This window comes from Ips typographus, linkage group LG6 (assembly GCF_016097725.1).
Source record: "Ips typographus isolate SLU linkage group LG6, UJ_Ityp_2.0, whole genome shotgun sequence".
NCBI lineage: Eukaryota > Metazoa > Arthropoda > Insecta > Coleoptera > Curculionidae > Ips > Ips typographus.
In genome coordinates, this window is record NC_138427.1 from 8,634,787 (window position 1) to 8,652,714 (window position 17,928).

The 17,928-nt window shown below is 34.0% G+C and overlaps 3 protein-coding genes across 5 annotated transcripts in view; 2 read left to right on the forward strand and 1 right to left on the reverse strand.

Annotated features, from left to right (window-relative positions):
- The first annotated feature begins 128 nt into the window (after positions 1-128).
- LOC145730419 (uncharacterized) lies at positions 129-3,041 on the forward strand. Of its 2 annotated transcripts, XM_081981623.1 has the most exons (11): positions 129-606; positions 669-897; positions 949-1,128; positions 1,199-1,382; positions 1,445-1,578; positions 1,817-1,982; positions 2,040-2,136; positions 2,201-2,245; positions 2,301-2,409; positions 2,464-2,582; positions 2,646-3,041. In XM_081981623.1, exons 1-11 carry the CDS (start codon positions 482-484, stop codon positions 3,007-3,009), a joined length of 1,752 nt encoding a protein of 583 aa, XP_081837749.1. In that variant the 5' UTR covers positions 129-481; the 3' UTR covers positions 3,010-3,041. The 2 variants fall into 2 exon arrangements, with proteins under 2 accessions (XP_081837749.1, XP_081837748.1); XM_081981622.1 differs by having other exon boundaries at positions 1,817-2,136.
- Positions 3,042-3,178: 137 nt separating this feature from the next.
- Positions 3,179-5,645, reverse strand: l(3)04053 (lethal (3) 04053). Of its 2 annotated transcripts, none has more exons than XM_081981635.1 (9): positions 5,418-5,645; positions 5,203-5,353; positions 5,015-5,145; positions 4,860-4,956; positions 4,669-4,804; positions 4,369-4,560; positions 4,251-4,313; positions 4,052-4,197; positions 3,179-3,861 (listed from the first exon to the last, which is right to left on the reverse strand). In XM_081981635.1, the coding sequence occupies exons 1-9, from the start codon at positions 5,572-5,574 to the stop codon at positions 3,729-3,731; spliced, it is 1,206 nt and encodes a 401-aa protein (XP_081837761.1). In that variant the 5' UTR covers positions 5,575-5,645; the 3' UTR covers positions 3,179-3,728. The 2 variants fall into 2 exon arrangements, with proteins under 2 accessions (XP_081837761.1, XP_081837760.1); XM_081981634.1 differs by having other exon boundaries at positions 5,015-5,148; positions 5,418-5,644.
- Positions 5,646-14,759: 9,114 nt separating this feature from the next.
- The window catches only part of LOC145731309 (uncharacterized), a 74,473-nt gene continuing 71,304 nt past the window's right edge, over positions 14,760-17,928 (forward strand). Inside the window, exon 1 of the mRNA XM_081983028.1 lies at positions 14,760-15,016. The gene's annotated coding sequence lies outside the window, so the exon portion shown is untranslated. The remainder of the gene's footprint in view (positions 15,017-17,928) is intronic.

Genomic DNA, 17,928 nt, shown 5'->3' on the forward strand with positions numbered 1-17,928 from the left:
TCAATTGTTGCTATAAATCGTTTAAAAAATGTTGGAAAAAAAGTTTTCAATATCACTAAACTAAAAGTCAAAATGTATTTATAATTAAACAGTTTTAAGAGCCAACTAGTTTATATAAACTGTATAATATGCTTGCTCGATGTATGATGTGTTTACTTTTAGACTTTCCTTCAGGGTCGTGTATTTTTTAACATTCAATTGCGTACTGCATTGGCTGCATTAAACCACTCAATATCCTTTTGTTTTCACATATGGAAGAATGACTTCGCAATCTCTTTAACATCCAATATAAATTGAATGTAAGTAATCAAAAAATCAAGATGTTTATTGATTGCGGATGTGTAAACGTGGGCGAAAATGCGCGCTCTTGAAATGTAAAGGCTGTTCAAAAATAATCGGGTACGAAAATAGCGTGGCAGAATTTAAGTAAACGCGACTGGCCGTTGTGTCGAGCAAGTTTCGATCGGGCTGATCCAGGAACATGGATATTTTTCCGTGCGAAATATGGGTGGAAGTGGCCAAATATTTACCCGCCTTCGACTTGATCAATTTTTGCAGGGCTGCCGATCAATTTCTGTACCTGCTCAGGGATAAAAACGTTGTGATGTAAGTGTTTTATCTTGTTACGTATCGAGATTAGAGGTGTATAAACAAAGGGTGGATTGTAGAAAATTTGATCTGGGAGGATGTTTTGACAGTAACAAAGAAAACTTGTACAAAGAGATTTACGATGTGGTCGGATATGAGTATATAAGAAGTTTAAATATAAATAAGCTTTACTGGATGGGTTTGGATGAAATAAGACAATTGATTGAGTTGTTACCTCGACTGGAAGAATTTCGGGCACTCGACACTATAGTGGGAATGAGAAGTGAAGATGTGATTCTATACAAAAAGGTATTTTTATAGTTTTACAACTGAATCAAATAAAAAATGTACTTGTTTTAGCTAAAAAAGTTAGCAATTTCTGTGGAAGCTGACCAGTTCACCTCATCAAGGGAAACTTACAGAGAATGTTTGTCTAATCTGCGATCTTTTTGTGTGAAATTTGTTTCCAAATACCGTGCAGACTTCCGAAGAATATACTACATGTTCTTTAACGAACTGAGAAAACTAGACGATCTCTGGGTAAATGTTTTTTTTTAGAGTGTTTATTATAATTATTATTACACCTAATGAAATCACTTCTTATTTTTAGATATATGATGCGGATGATATGGAGTTACAACCGCTCCGGTATGATTACATTGTATGTAATTTAAGAAACCTGAAAAAACTGGTGATCAAATCCAAAACTAATCTCACCCTCTTAGACTACCAACCATTTGATTTAGTTAAAATTTACGAGAGGCGTCGCACTAATGCAACGACAATCTGCTATGGTAATGATGTTATAGTGAATTAACTAGGTCAGAATGGCTATACGTGTTGGTTTATGTTCCAGTAAAGTTAGGGGCGTTACAGAGAAACATGCGGAAGCAGTCGTTGTCCGATATTTTCGAAAGCACAACCGAGAAATCCTGGAATGTAGTTCAGTCGTTTATCACTGAGATACCCTGCACCGTGCAAACAGCAATAGTAAGAGCTTTTTATTCATATCTCAATAACATTTTAAATTTCCGACAAAAAAGTTAGGTTTCACATGTTTTAAATTTAGACATTTTTGGGGTAATAGACTAACTTAACAAAATGATATTAAAATGAATTTTCTATATTAAACCATAACTAGAACAAATACTCCTATCCAAATTTTCTTGGAAAAAATATTAATTATTTAACACCGTATAGTTTATTAAATTATTGTTTTTCCTTTCAGAACATATACAAATCCCGGACAATTAAAAACTTAGAATTTCACGAACTTTCGTTCTATCACACCAGAATCTGTAACGCGACATTTATAAATTCGGTAATAAACATTTTGCTATCAAAACGTTGCCGAAGTTTAAAGAAACTTTGCCTTACTTTCTGTGTACTCCAGGGTAACATAGAGATCCGACTTATTAACAGGTTAATATACAGAAAGTTTAAAATTTTAGAAGAGAACGTTGAACAAAAGGAAAAGCAAAATGTATTTAGGCACGTAATTAATAATTGTCGTTATTTGACAGATCTGGAGATTGTTAGCTGTTTAAAGTAGGTATGCTGTTCGATTTAATGGGGCGCATTCGTTAACATTCATGTTGTTTTGTTATTACAGTTCCGATTTTGTGGACCCAGACACTTTGCCATTTAAAGTCCCTTGGTAAGTCAGTTAGTGTAATTCTTTGATATAAAATCTCATTACTGCGTTATTTTAGTTACAGTTCAGCCATCATCGGCGCTTATGACTTGATCAGCAATCTCAAGCATTTGAAAAAATTGTCTCTAGAGATTCCGCCATATTTAAACGCGACGTTCCTTAAAGATGTATGTTGTTACTTCACAAAAGCTTAATTTTAATAACCATGCATTTTTGCTTAGGTATTTTTGAAATGTCCCGACCTACAAACTCTCAAATTAACCAGCCTGGACAACAATGAAGATTTAAACTCAGTTTTGTATTCCCACCTGAATTATGTCCAGCAGTTGAAAGAGTTTCGGTAAGATGATGTTAAACTATAACTCTAATACTGACTATAATGAAACCGTGCTGCTTATGTAAGGTTGGAAAATGTCCACGTAGACTTGGACCGTCTTTTCTCCGCTCTGAACAAAGTCCTGACCACTAAACTACAGCGAGTGGTAATTAAGTGCGACTATGAACACGGCACAAATTTGTGGCCTTTAGAAAAGTTACTCAAACGTAACGACGAAATTATTTTATTGGTGATCCTGGTGACTAAATACAACAGGAACCAAGTGGCCAAATTGCAAGAGTTGCTTAATCACCACGTGACACGCCCCGCTAAGATTTTCGTCGCTAAAACTCACCTGGAACCCGGCGAAGACTTGATCATTCCCGAAGCTCATAAAGATATGTTGTATTTCGATAGTGACGTATCGATGTTACATTTTTCCGATTTTTAATTATATTTATAGTTGGCATATGGGGTATAAAACAGTGTTTTATTTATGGCATTAGTTCCCAGGTGGCTTGTGCTAGTGCCAGAATGTAACTATTGTGATGATTATAAATGTTCATTTTCATAAGGATTTTTTTGGATTCAGATGTGAGTAAGGTAGTGAAATCACTGTGTTAAAAGAATGGAGTACTTGTGCTTATATATTACAAATTAATTACTACTATAATATAATAATATAATAACGTATACATAGGTATATACACGGGGTTATGATATATTTACAGCACAAAAATAAACCAAGTCAACTAATTGGTTAATAGGTGTTTGGGGTCGGACACTAAAATGAGAAGGTAATAAAATATCACTCCCAAATAAATATATCGATATATGGCTACCTATAGGGTGTCCAATAAAATGTGAGCAATCATTAAAAAACTGGCATAGTACCGGCTACGCAACCTCATGCATTATTTCCCTTAAATGATAAAAAAATATTTTGAAAAGTTGAAAAGAACAAAAATGTCAAAATAAACCCTCAACACATCCTCATAGCTTAAAAAAGTGCTTTTCAACACATCTTGACTGCGGAAAAATCTTACACCATAATTACCTTATGATAAATAATAAATAAAAGTTTAACAATTAGCAAACACCAAGGAAATCTGTAGCAGTAAGACTTTTTGATGGTTTTTTTTTGTCTAAAGAGCAATAATTGCGATGTAGTTATAAGTTAGGGCCCACGTTATCGCCCTCAAATTCCGAAAACCTGTCTGGCATCGGCTTTACCTCCACTCGATTCAGATTTTCCAAGGTTGAAGCCATCACACGTAAATTATCTACTCCAGTCAATAGCGCCCTAATTGAAATCATTTTCTTAGTATGCTGGATATTATTTTAAATATTATAAAACGTAAATCAGAAAATTATTTCAAAACACTCCTGATAAGATTTGTGAAGAGTTTTGATACATTTTTTTTTTAAATCTCTTCAAATGACTATTAGCACATTTTGGTAAACTTAAAAGTTTAGTGTAGTCTTATACCTACCTAAGTGAATGTTCAGCAGTGCTGGCAGCTGCTCTGAGTTCTTGAGCCAACCGCAATTCCATTGGAGGATCGCCCCCACCTCCAGAAGCCTCACCAGCGCCTTCACGCAGCATTTCATTTTCAGCCTGCACCTCACGTAACTGAGCCTATATTCAGCCTAATTTAGGACATTCAATTTGGAAAAAAACAAGCAGTTTACCTTTAAAGTTTTTAATTCCAGTTTAAGTCTGGCGACGCTATTTTCGGCGGCTGCGGCTCGTCTCTATATACCACAATGTGCAGTAAAGTTATTTTCAACTATAAAAGTGGACACTTACATAGTTCTTGTCTAATTCATCCTCAGTTCGATCATACCGCTCCAGAAGAGCCAACATTTGGGCAGAAAGTTGAGCGCAATGGCGACACCTTGATGTCTGTTCTCTGTCTGGTACAAATACACTAGAGCCATCTGTTGTATTACGTACTGGACCATCAGTAAGGAAGTCAGGTAGGCTTTTTGAATTGCCTACCTAAAATTTAATTTATATACCAAGATAGTTGTTAGAGTTATGTCAATCTATTAAAAATATTCTTGAAAAATTCAGACCAAATAATATCTTTGTAGGAATTAAGTTTACCTCTGTTGTGGGGGCATCACTATGTGGTAAAAGTTTTGATGGCAAGGGTAAATCTAAGGGGAAGGCATTAGCTGAAGATAAACCTGGTAAATCTAGAGGTATCCTCTCAAGTAGTGGATCCTCAATGGAATTAGATCTAAGTTAAATATAGACACAATTTGGCATGGGTCAGTTTAAAAACAAAGCCTCACCTTGATACATTAGGATTATGTAAATTATCACGACTGTCTTGAGTGAAATCTGGTAAACCTAGATTAACATCAGAGGTTGAGGGTTTAAACTTATTAGCTGTAATTATGTAAGCTGTAAAGAGGTAACCTAGAAAATGGCTAAAGAAATAGAATACCTAAAAAACTTTGCTCAATGACTAGATGATCCTGCACAAAATCAGGCAGAGCTGATGAAAACTCTCCTAGATTTCTGCTGGTTTGTCTTTGAGGACTTGCTGGTGGTGTGGTATGCCTCGACCTGTCATCTCTTCTATTTCCAAATTTTTTTCTGGGTTATTGGAAGACTTGATTGCAGTGTACTTACCCATACACTTTAGGACGGGCACCTAAAGACTGATAGTTTCTATGTGTTGTACTACTCGAGCTGTCTCTAAGAAAATGTTTAAAAGAAAATGGATTGTCTTCTCTTTTGTGACTGTTGGGGGCGGATTCCTGTACCTTGCCGTCAGCGCAATCTAAATGGTTATTCTCAGTTTTCTTAACTGCTTTTCAAGTAATGCTAGTTTTTCTGTAACTTACCTGACGGTCTTTTTGATTGGCATTCTAACCTATTCGCATCAGCATTACCAGCATTATCGTCCCCTAAGTCTAAAGCTAGATTTTGGGGAACATTTCGGGGACTTTCTTCTGGGTCAATTTCTTCCTCATCATTATTCGATTGTGTGTTTTTCGACATTCTTTACTGGAATTTTGTGTGATTTGTTTTTTTTTGTTTGTTATTGGGTTTCCATCAACCATCACAACAGTGATGTCAATTGTCATCTGTCATTGCCGATTGCCCATCAATTCAATAACCAGAAATTGTCAATTATCAAAACATTTATTCTTCTAGTCCGCGCGTATAGATGGAGCCAAATGCGTTGCTGTTCCACTTGATTTAATTTTTCATTCCTGCTCATAATAAAAGTATAATATTCATGATTTTTATTTGTAACTTTGAACTGCCATCACATCCAGCTTAGATTAATCGAGCCGTTAACTAACGTAATGAAATACGTTGATGCTCTAACCAGGCAAAATATTTAAAATAATATTCAACTGAGCTAATTCACTGACTTAATTTATTAAAATAATGGTTATCTGCTAGAGTGTTTTTTAAATATACTACAATTGATAGTGTTATTAAGCTAACTGAAAGCTCCAATGTACATAAGTATGAGAGAAACGCCATTATTTAAATCAGCGCTTTCTTGCATATTATTTTCTGTGTGGGTGATGCAATTTATTGACCACGATTGACCCGATTGACCGGGTGTTGGTTTAGTAAGCTTTGGTAAGGCTTTTATAATATCGAGACTAATGTTTGAACTATTATATACTACTCAATACAGCTACAGACTTTTTTTAGTTTGTTTTGTATTAACAAATTATACTTTCAAATTTTACGATTTATACAGTTACGTAGACTATCCAATACTGCTTTGTTATTTCATTGACTTTACACGCTCACTTTATTGACAATTGACAGCGTTAAATAAACTACAACAAACCGTGAATTTCCATCAGGTTATTTTATTAATTTTAGTCTCTTTTTTGACTAAAAAACGAAAAAATGTTAAATGTTAATGGTGTAGTGAAAGTTCTTGAATGGCTGTTTATGAAGGTAAGTTCAAATTTTTTCATTTGCAATGATTTTCTTATGTACAAAGTATAACCAAATTTAGAGTGCCTATCTAGTCTTAAATAATTCATTGTTAATACAATTGTGGTATTATTATTTTTATTAGTCATTAGTGAGTGTCTGTATAATGTGTCAGACATGCAATAAATTTATATCGGGAATCAGAGGAAGTCTCATCAAATAATCAAAACGTGTTACACTCCTCCCGTTTCAGGTGAAATGCAGTATTATATTCTATTCATGTGACAATAACGGAAATTGTTCTCTGTTTCTCCTGCCCTCCTTTTGCAAAAATTATTCATGCAAGCTCGGTACCGGTTTCGGTTTTTGTGGTCTTGGCGACGAGTTGCAAAAATGTTTGCGTATAACGTGGCAGATACTACTTCAATTTATGTACAACTTGAGTTTTTTTACAAAGAGGTTTCTAGCTTATTTTTATTTATTAGTAATAGCATTTTTTTTAATGATCGATTGTATTATTATGTGCCCTGAACGAATATAACAGTTTTTAGGTGCAATAATCTTCTGGTATGCAATATTCTGAATATTTTAGAATAGTTCCTGTTGCCTTTGGAGAGTGCACTGAGCCACAGTACTGATTGACACTATTTTGTTTGTATGGAGCACTATTCCATTTTATTTTTGGAATCCTTATTATACGCACGTTTGAAGTAAAGTACATTGGATCATAATAATTCAATAATCAAGGAAGAGAAAACAAGTAAAAAGAAAAGCAACCACCGAGACAGCAACACATTGTCAATTTCATTAAAATGCATCGATAAATGAGCCCAAACAATCTCCAACACCAATTCCAAAGCCTAAATCTATCCCCACTGATTAGATTTTCCCCTTCGAATAAGAAAACAATATCAGTCGCCGTTCCCGACATCATCGACCGATTGATTTTTAATAAAAAGTAGACGAAGTGCCTACGTGATGTAGTTGCAAGGGAAAATTAAAGGGCCGCTAACCGGTTATTTACCGACATATGAGGGGTGGGCGCCCATTTTAAAGGGCCCCTCGCGATGCATGTGTTTTCACCTGTGGCGCAGCTGTTCTTCACGACCTTTTGTCACCCCATCTCGACTCTAATTTGACTTCGAATGCCATTACCCTAGCTAATCTTTGAGCACACATTTTTACAAGGTTTTTTTCCCTAAATCCTCAGATTATTGAACAGGTTAAAATACCAGCGACAATATTGGAACAGTTTCCATTAGCTGCCTTAATAATTGCATAAAACAGTTAACTAATGCGCGAGAGGCGATAAAATACGACCGATGCAAATTTCTAGTCTAATTTCGAAATGAACAAAGTGCATAGATTATGCGCTCCTGTATTTTGTTTTAATAACGAGCGGCAGGATTTGACATACGGCTGCAGTATTATTACCACTCTAAAACCCGAGTGATTTACAGACAGCGCAGAAGACAAAGAGAAACGATATCGAGAGGTGGCGACCGATGGTTTACTAACAATTTTCCACTTTCAATCTCATCTACTTTTATAGAAGATGATGATGTTTTTTTCAGTACAATTTGATTTCAACTTATTCCCAAGTGAATTTCACTGTCATACTCTGAGAGTCTAAAAGGGCTTCGCTAACCGGTTATAGTATTACCACTACTAAACTATTCTGGTAACAATTTACATATTTGGTAGTTGTTTAGTTTCTTCCAGAATGTTTACTATTAACTTATTTTTAGTTGTTTTTTTAGGGTAATTATAATGCACTCTAAGGGGAAATAGCATAATTATGCAAAAATTCAAACAATAGATGGCAGTACAATGCTACTATTGATTTAAAGCAAAATGTGAATTTACCTGAAAGTATAACAGTAGAACTGTGGACTTTTGCTATTTCAAATAATGCATAACAGGTTGTACTTGAAAGCTCATTTAACTTCACATCTGGCTTTGATACTACTTGTCTAGTAGGTATTGTCACCTGTCTACATTTGTTACTTTTGTACAATTCGAATTAGGATGAATACGTTCACGGAGCTCTAGAAAAGTTTTTTCTATACTATCAAAAATAATTTTGTATCTTTATTAGAGTTTACTGCTAGTTTTAATATTTACTTACTATTCACTAGGTTATAGTAACTAGTAACTAACATCTTAAATAGTGAAATAATAGTTTAAACCTTTGTTTCCCTGTTGATGTTGATGAGCAAGTTGTCATCAGGTATTTGGGTTGCTTTAGTTTCCTCAAAACGATTTCAGATAAATCCCCCAACTCAAAACCCTTCAACAATACATTTGTTTTGTTTCATATTTAAGAAGAGCAATAAAAAAAACTATACATATAATTTTAAATTGGAAAAAAATAACATTGAAAACTACATTGTTTAAAAAGTCCGCCAGTATGAGAAGGACGAAGTAATCTGTGCTGTTGTTGTGTAGTAGACTTAAAAAATCACCGACAGTAAGATGATTTTTGCCTTTGTAATTATAATAATTTTGATAACTAACGTCAATAAATAATTAATCTCTTTTTTGATTCCCTTGGCAACGTTGTAAAAATTGCGCACAACAACTAGTAGTGCCGTTTTTCATCCCTCTCTATCAAACGTCATTGAAACAGTACAGACTAAGTTTTAAACCTAACCTTACAAATATAAAAGTCAACCTAATCACAATTGGAACGTCAACGTCGTAAACCATGTCAAAAGTCAAAATAAAAGGTGGAAATTATCACACATCCAATAGCAACGTTCCTGGATAGCTACGTCATATTGCCCGCAAAGTTTCGTTGAAATTTGAAAAATATTATATTTTTGCACTTACTTTCTATTCTAAAAGATAATAATTATTTTATTAAATTGTAATAATTTGCAATATTGTAAAGTGAAATCCATTCAACAAAGAAAAATTAAATGCAATTTAGCTCGAGTTTAAAAAAAAAACACAAGGACTGACAAATGGTCAACTTGGTTGATGAAAAGTCTGTGATTAAAGAACACGAAGCTGTCACTGAATTTTTTCTAGATACAATTATGTTAGAGAAATCAGTTTAGAATCTATTCAATTGCCTTTCAGCGGATATTTCCGTGTCGCATTCGCTCGTTGGCAATAATAAAACTTTATTGGGCAACTTAAGAAGTGCTGTTTCGATTTGCTCCGAGTGAGTAAATAAGGTTCTGTTTTTGTTACGAGAACTGACACCATAGAAAATCGATTATCCCCGATACAGTGGATAATTGGGCAATCGTTTCAATTATCATTGTCACAACGAGAGTCGCCCATCCGACCGCTTTTAGTTTTTCGTGGAGTTCTTTGGCGTTGCGCAAAACCGGCTTGGTGTGTTGTTATCGACATTGGATGCAAACTGAATATCACCATTTCTGATTTTGGTAGGCAAGACCGTTGTTGACGCAAGAGTTTTAGATAGCGAAATCAAGTAATACCGTTACTGAAAAAAAAAACTTGATGTATATTGTCTTGTTCTATGCCCATGATCGAAAATAGTGGTTAACCTTCGAGCTGCTTGATTAGTTGGAATTTTACATTGAAAACTAACAACGTTAAGAAGGTTGTGTATATTGTCTTCAGCGAAATTACAAATAAAGTACGATGTCCTAATAATTTAGTGATGCATTCATGATGATGAGCCACTGAAGGCTGAAGGTGTGTCCGTGTGGGCTTTAGTCCCATTCACAATTACGTAAATAAAATAGAGTTACAAATCGATTAATGAAACTGCTAAAAGCCCCGACGTTATCAAAGAAAGGGTCGAATAAAACCCCTCCAAGAAATTAGTGCATTGTGGAGTGGATGGTTAACTGAACTGAATTTTGGGCTCGATAATATCAGAGACTAGAGCTAGCAAAGCTGTTGTGCGTCGCATAATTGTAATTCCAGCTTAACTGGGACAAGTGTCAAACTTGAGCCTTTGGCTATTATGATGAGAATATTATTTATGCTAATACTCAATTCACCTCTCTGTATTGTAATGCCCAGCGAATTCAAATCTCATCATAACTCTTTGAAGATGTTTGTTAGGTAGTTCGACAAGCTGAATTCTTTTATTTCATTCTACAGGTGTTTGTAGATCAAAACCGCCAATTAGATACCATATAAACGTACCAAATAGTCGACATTTTCCAATCTAAATGAAGTCGAATTTATCGGGCTATTGTGTGAAAATAAGAGGGTTGTTAAAACGTCCCCTATATAAACTTCCGCCCGAACGACCCTGTTAAAGAATTATTTTCAGAAAGCACTACGTCGTTTTATTTGTATTTATATATACCCAGCACTGCATCCCACTAGTCTTCTCCTTATTAGTAGCTATAGCCGACGAGATGATTTACATAAAGGCAAAACGAAAACTGTACACGAAAGAAGAGCAATTAGCTTAGATTAACCCATTTGTTAGTCGGTTGCCATTTCAAAGATATTTTATGACTTAACCTTGCGAAAATTAATCTTCGGTAGTAAACGAGGAGAACTAGCACCCCATCGGTCGTTCGTTTCCCCCACAAGTCCAAGAGAAAATAAGCAAAGTGAGAGAGATGCCGACAACATAGCGGCGTCAAGGAGGTTCGATATTAAGAGGTGCCAATCACTAGGGCCAAACAAAGTTAGGGAAAGAAATACGGAGAAAACTGGGGCTTTTAGATGTCTTTCGGAACATGTTCCACTTTTTGTTCGATTTGAAAGCCGATTGTGGTTCGATGGGATAGGGAACGTTTCTGCCCATATGTTCAAGTTTACATACTAAGGCCGTTTCCAATTATGCTGTTTCGGGTTCCTAATTATTGGTTATTTTGAAAAAACTTTTTTAAATTGTTAAAAATACGAATTTCAAAAAGTGTTTTATTCCGTAAATAAAACCAATCGGTTAACCAAGTTAGGGAAAGGTTTTAATGTTTACTTCATGTCACCTATTACTTTTATATTCCAAATTCAATTTAACTGCTGTTACTTAACTATTAAACAGGCAGAAAAAACTTATCATTCATTTCAATTGATCAGAAATCGCCGTTCAATTTAACCGCTCGATAATTGGATGGTGGCAACATTATGTAACACCACCTGCCAATAACAATTGACTCCTTCTGCAGGAGAAACACCTTCTTTGGATACAAATAAATTACATACTTATACAGAAATTGAGAATTTAATGACGTATGTTAGTCTTATTATTTTTCCCAATTTTAAGAAATGATGAAGATCATTCAGGTACAGAAATAAAGACAAACTTGGAAAAAAAGGTTTAAGCCACAAATCTGCAGCTGCTGATGCTGCTTGTAGATTGTAATATTATGTTTGTAAATTCGAGAACTTCTTCATCAATAGAAGTTGTGTGCGAATCCCTAATTGTCAATAAAACTTCGATCGGTTAAAAGAATAACAAAATTTAGTAATCACTATAAGAAGTTTCATATTTCTAAGGAAAATACCGTTTTGATAGCAGATGATCTGTCTATTAATAAAATAACTGTCTAGAAAAGTCACAAGAGTAGTTTAATTAGAATCCTAGTGTAAATAGTGAGTGCGTGAGAAAATTGAACTTAATAATGAAATAATAATTAAAAGTAGTATTTTTATAGTCCACCAGAAAAATCGAAGAAACGGCTGTGGTAATCGAAATGTACGTGATTTGATAATCTTAATTGAAAATTCCCAATACAGTGGAGAATACTTGAGTACCTACATGGAAAATCAAACTGACGCCACAATTTTAAAAAAGTAATTCTAGAAGATTTTGATTTTTTTGGGAGATTTTTGATAAGTTTAAAATAAAGTTTTTAGAAGCTTTTCGCAATTTTAAAATGATTTTACAGATAAATAACATTTGTTATCATATATGTGACTTAAAAGGTTTACAAAGGATTTACAGGTCTCTGGCAACAATAAAAATATTCTTGTTAATTTTGGAAGTTTTTAGAGGCCTCTAACATTTATAAAGTTATTTTAGTGGTATATGGAGTTTTTTTATAGTTTTTCACATTTTTAAAGTGATCCGCATTTGGCAAATGTTGGAAAGTTTTCAGTAATATAAAACTAAGGTTCTTAAAAGATTTGAAAGTGATTCTAGAACAATTTTTTGGGTTGGAAGATTTTCAGGAGGTTAATAAGAAAGTCTTTTCGCTATTTTAAAATGATTGTAGAGTTATCTAACAGTTGTAATACTTTCCACACTACACTTGAGAGGTTTACAAGGTTTACAGGCCTCTGACAATATTAAAAAGTTTCTTGTCGGTTTTGGAAGTTTTTAGAGGCTTCTAACATTTTTAAAGTTATTCTGGCAAATTTAGGAATATTCTATGTAGTACAAAACTAAGCTTCATAAAAGATTTAATAGGTTTTTAGTGACCTCTGACATTTCTAGTATAGGAGTCCTAGTAGAAGGAATTCTGGCACACAGAGGCTTCTGCCAATTTCAAAACGAATCTCTAGAGTGTCTATTAGAGCCATTTGTAATAGGTTCTTGATAGGTTTATAAGGTACTTAAAGGCGTTTAGTCCTTTGGCAACATTTAATGGTTTTTTAATTGATTCTAGAGGCATCTGGCAATAGCTTTGTTTGGGTTATTGATTCTGAACAGTTTAGAATATTGGTTTAGACTATTTGCACGATAATTTGTATATAGTCCTGTAAATTAATACACAGCAATACTATCATTCATGCAGATGACAAATATCAGTTCGAGAACAGTTCCTGAACAGTTCAGAGTCATATGAAACTGAACAAAGCTAATATCAACAAATTCTTGTTTGAAGAGTTTCTGTGAGTGGTGGTTTACAAGAGGTAGTTCTGCTTCAATGACATCTACAGAATATTTTACCTTATTTTTGCATTTTCTATATGACTTTCTTCTATTGACTGTGACATTACAGGTGAAAAAGTCACTGTTTGAACCATACTTAAGTTTGGCTTAAAGAACGATAGTACAAATGATGTATGAATAAAAAGAATGTGGAAGCTAGGAGAAAAAAAGACCAAAACAGGAGTAAAAGTGGTTGTTGTATATGGCGGCCGCAAATTTCCGGTTGGCACTGTCAGTGTCCAGTGGCGTCAAAATCTAAATGTTCCTTTTTAGTTGTATTTTCATAAAAAATTTGTCTGAGTTGGCCCAGAAAGTACTTCTTCACATCTTTGATTATTACTTACATATTTTACTCGATTTACAATAATAATGGTGGGATGTAGTGTAATATTCAGCTGTGAAGTCCGAGCAAAACAAACTTATGGATGATTTGGTAAAAAGTGATGCATTTTATCAAAACGATATTTTTATAATGAAATTGTGTTGAGATTTTTATAATGAGTTGTGTAAATTGAATATCCATGTACAAAACACAAAAATTTAAATTGAAAAATCTTTTAGGTTTTTTTAGGTTAGGTTAGCTCAACCACATTGATTAGACGAATGGGCACCCAAAAGCGATTTCCTTTTACTCATTATGATGAAAATATTCAATAAACAGAATACTAATAAGTCCTATTAGAAGTTTGAAGTGTCTGCTACTAATTAATAGTTGTAGATTGTTGCGTACTACTGTCAACAGGGAAATAAAGAGCCAAAAATGAATGTGGCAACTGACAAGTTCCATCTAGTAGAGTCTAATAAAACTGATTATGCGATATCTAGTTCGATCCAAGTAAAACAAAGCCCCGTCAACCGGAAGCATGCAATTCATGTGCACGTGCTTGCCCTACTACGACCACCTCGCGAATACTTGATAACGTCTGACTGGAAAGGACCGCATTCGGTTTGAACTCCCGAACATTTATGGGATTTTGCGGATATAGTTACAAAAATTACTGGAGTTGGAATTTATTGAGGAGAGAAGTGAATATTAGTGCGTCTTCACGCACACACGCATACTAAAGAAAAACACGAACTCAAACAAGAGGGCCCTAAGCAAATAACAGGTTCGGTCGCACATTAAAGGACCGAAACCATAAACATGTCGTCCCGTACCACACACACAAAAATAAACTTTATCATCTAGAGATAATGGTCTCGACAAAAATCTGTCTGAAATACACTTAATTCCGTGAAAACAGAGCAAAGTTTTGATTTCGATCGGGGTAAGCTCAGTTTAAAGCGTGACACGTGCCCGTACCAGAACTATCAAAACCGCTTTCTATTTTGCGACGCGCACTAGAAGTAAGTATCGATACATACAGCGGGAAGTCACGCAGTTGCCTCCTGCCTGTAGGTATCAATATTATCTTCCATTTTAGTCTCTAAAGGTAAAGCAGGAATAACGCGCAAGACAACGCCGCACAACTCGCGATTCTGTCGTCCTATGTAGACGCGCTAAGCCTGGTTTACGCTGATTAAAGAGAGATTTAAATTTTTAAGGACTTTTCGCGTTTGTTTTTTTTTTGGTCGTGCGGTGTTCCGCCACTGGTTGATGACTTTTTTTCGGTCGGTGCCCGGCACGACTCTGTTTATTGCGTCCGACCCAAAAACTTTTCAAAGTTAAATGTTTACACTTTGACTGGATTACTCCCGACTTGTAAAGTTTTTTCGGTAAGTTTCAACACATTAAAAAAAAAATAACCTTTTTATTTTAATAATGCTGAACTATCAGCTGTGTTTACGCTTGAATTTAGTTATTTACTACCGGGGGATCATTATAAAGAATGTGTTGTTTACACAATTTTATTTTTACGTAAACGCGCTTCGGTCCATATTGTAATACCCGCAAACAAAGGAACCCACATTTTCCCAAAGTGACTTCTCACTTGATAAGGCGGATTTAATCGATGTCTTGTTAGGTTTTCGAGTGTCTGTATTGGTTAATTTTAGCTGTGACTGTCCTTGTTGCGCTTGCAGTCACTTTTACTGCACGCTTTCGTTTGGAATGCCTCTTGCGTTTAACGGTAATTTGCTTCATTATTCTGAAATAATACAATGTTTATGGCTTATATCAATTACTGTGCTGTTGTTCCTTTTTTTTTGTTCAAAGTTACATATTAGAAAAACGTTAACCTATGACCAAATAAACCAGGCCAATTACTACAGAAAAACTAAAGACTTTTTCCCATTTAATTTAACACTTTTACTCCCGTTTGAAAGTATAAAAGGTGCTCATTATCAAAACAGGATTGATGTATAATCAATTACAATTAAATGATGTATTGCATAATTATATGTTACATGAATAACGAGCGTCTGTTACTTTGTGTAGCTCTTTTATGATCTCATCTGGTATTCGAATGTCAGCAAATGGTGAAAATATTTGGAAGGTTTTAATTAGCCGTTAAATTGAAAATTTATTGGCTAAACTTTTTATTAATTACTTTGCAATTTCCTATTTCACTACTGAAAACTTTATTAACGTAAGAACGCCAGATTTATAGTTGTGATGGTCTTTGACATTGTAGGATCTTATTGAATAGTTACATTTTACCATTTCTGGGGTTAATTCAATCAATTTTAGTAATTTAATATTAAACATTTTCAGATTTAGGCATTTCTACATTAAATAAAAACTTTGCAAGTGCTTTCAAAGGTTTTCAGGAACGGTTATTATGAAATCCCTTTTACAACTAGAAATGGTCCAACAAATCGATTAATCGAAGTTTCTTTAACATTTCTTGGTTTATTCTACAGTTTGTCTGAAATTCCTTTTGCTTTTAAGAGTCTCAGTTACCATTATTACCCAGTTGTGTCAGAAACATAGATCAAGTTAAATTAATTAGTAAAATGTGCAAGAATGTATCTCAGGTAGACGCTTATTACTTATAAATTATTTCCTAGCTTTGTCGAGAAAAAAGATTGGTTTTGTAATGATTCTCTCCTATTACCAATGATTTACTATTTATAATTATAAATTTCTAATTCCTGCATTTACTCTTATAGGAGTAGCAGTTTTGAAAATTACACCTTATTATAACAGACTTTGACGTTTTTAAGAGTTATTTACATCAGTATTGTGGTATAAACTCATGTAATTCACGAGTGGGAAATATTGTCTACAGGGTGCTCTATTTATTGTTGAGTTTCAGGGCTTTGAAAGCTATCACAACACTTAAATATCTCCGAAACGATCAATATTTCATGGTGCAATGTTTAAGTCACCGTGTAACTTTTGATAGGCAGAATCGACTGACTTAATAATGTACAGGGTGTCCTCCCCAACGAGTGTTAGAAAAAAATACCTGTGGTATTACTACGAACATTCATAAAACGTTATTTTTTGAAGAAGTACTGTTGTTATGAAGGTTGTACCACTGATGCAGTGCAATGTTTGGGTCACCGTGTAACTTGATAAGCAGAATCGATTTATCCATTAATTTCTCCCCAAAAATTTGTTTTTATTATTTGTAGAATGTATCAGATTTTGTGATTAAAATCCAGATCCGGATGGTATTACTAAGAACATTCTTAAAACGTTATTTTTTAAAGTACTTTTTCGATCACTGTGTAGCTCTTGATAAGCAGAATCAACTGGCCTAATAATATACGGAGTGTCCTGTTTGAAATTGTTAAGTTTCAAGACTAAAGCAATTACAGCACTTACAGTTCTATTTCTTGTATTGGTTAGTGGAACTTTGACTTTAAGTCAGTAACGGTCAATATTTTGTATTGCACCGAAGAGCTCTTAACAAGCAGAATCGATTCATCCTATTAATTTACAGGGTGTCTCCTCCAAACATTTTTTTTGTTATTTATAGAATGTATCAGATTTTGTGATTAAAATCCAGATCCGGATGGTATTACTAAGAATATTCTTAATTTGGCTAAAAATGTGTTATCTTGGTAAATTAAAGTCTTGAGAGTCAGGCATGTTAAAATGAACAGGAATCCTAAATTTCAATTTTAGTTTTTATCAATTGTTGTTTCGTGTGCATTATAACCAATTAAAAATTGTGAAGTATTTTGGCAAAAATCAAAAATAATCACTACAATAAGAATAAATGAATAATTAACCTAAATCTTTTCAATGCTGGTAGCCAATGCTAAATGTCAAGGCAAGAAGGCTGTTTATAATTTTTTAATATAACTAATAAGTAAAACCAGCTTTAGAAATCCTTTTTGTAGGAGTAAATCTTTATAAATAATTTTTTCTAGCTTTATAGCTATAATGCAATCTTTTAAGAGAGTCTAATCTGTGTACGTTATTCCAGTGTTTATTGGTTATTAATTAATTATGATTGAAAAACGAATCAATAGCAAGAACTGCCTAAATTTAGTATGTACTAACATTAAACGTAAACTCCAATTATACTGTATACACTTAAGTTGGTTAAAAGTCTTAATAAATCTTGTTAAAAACTTCTTTTGTTCCAGAGACTTCTTACAATAAGATGTTCATTGTAGGCCTTGTTTTCATATACTATAATTCTTTATGTGTATTAAATCCTGATGGTTTTTATTGCTTATAAACATATAATTCACACAGAAGCTGTGTTGTGAGCTTGATAGCTAATCGGTAT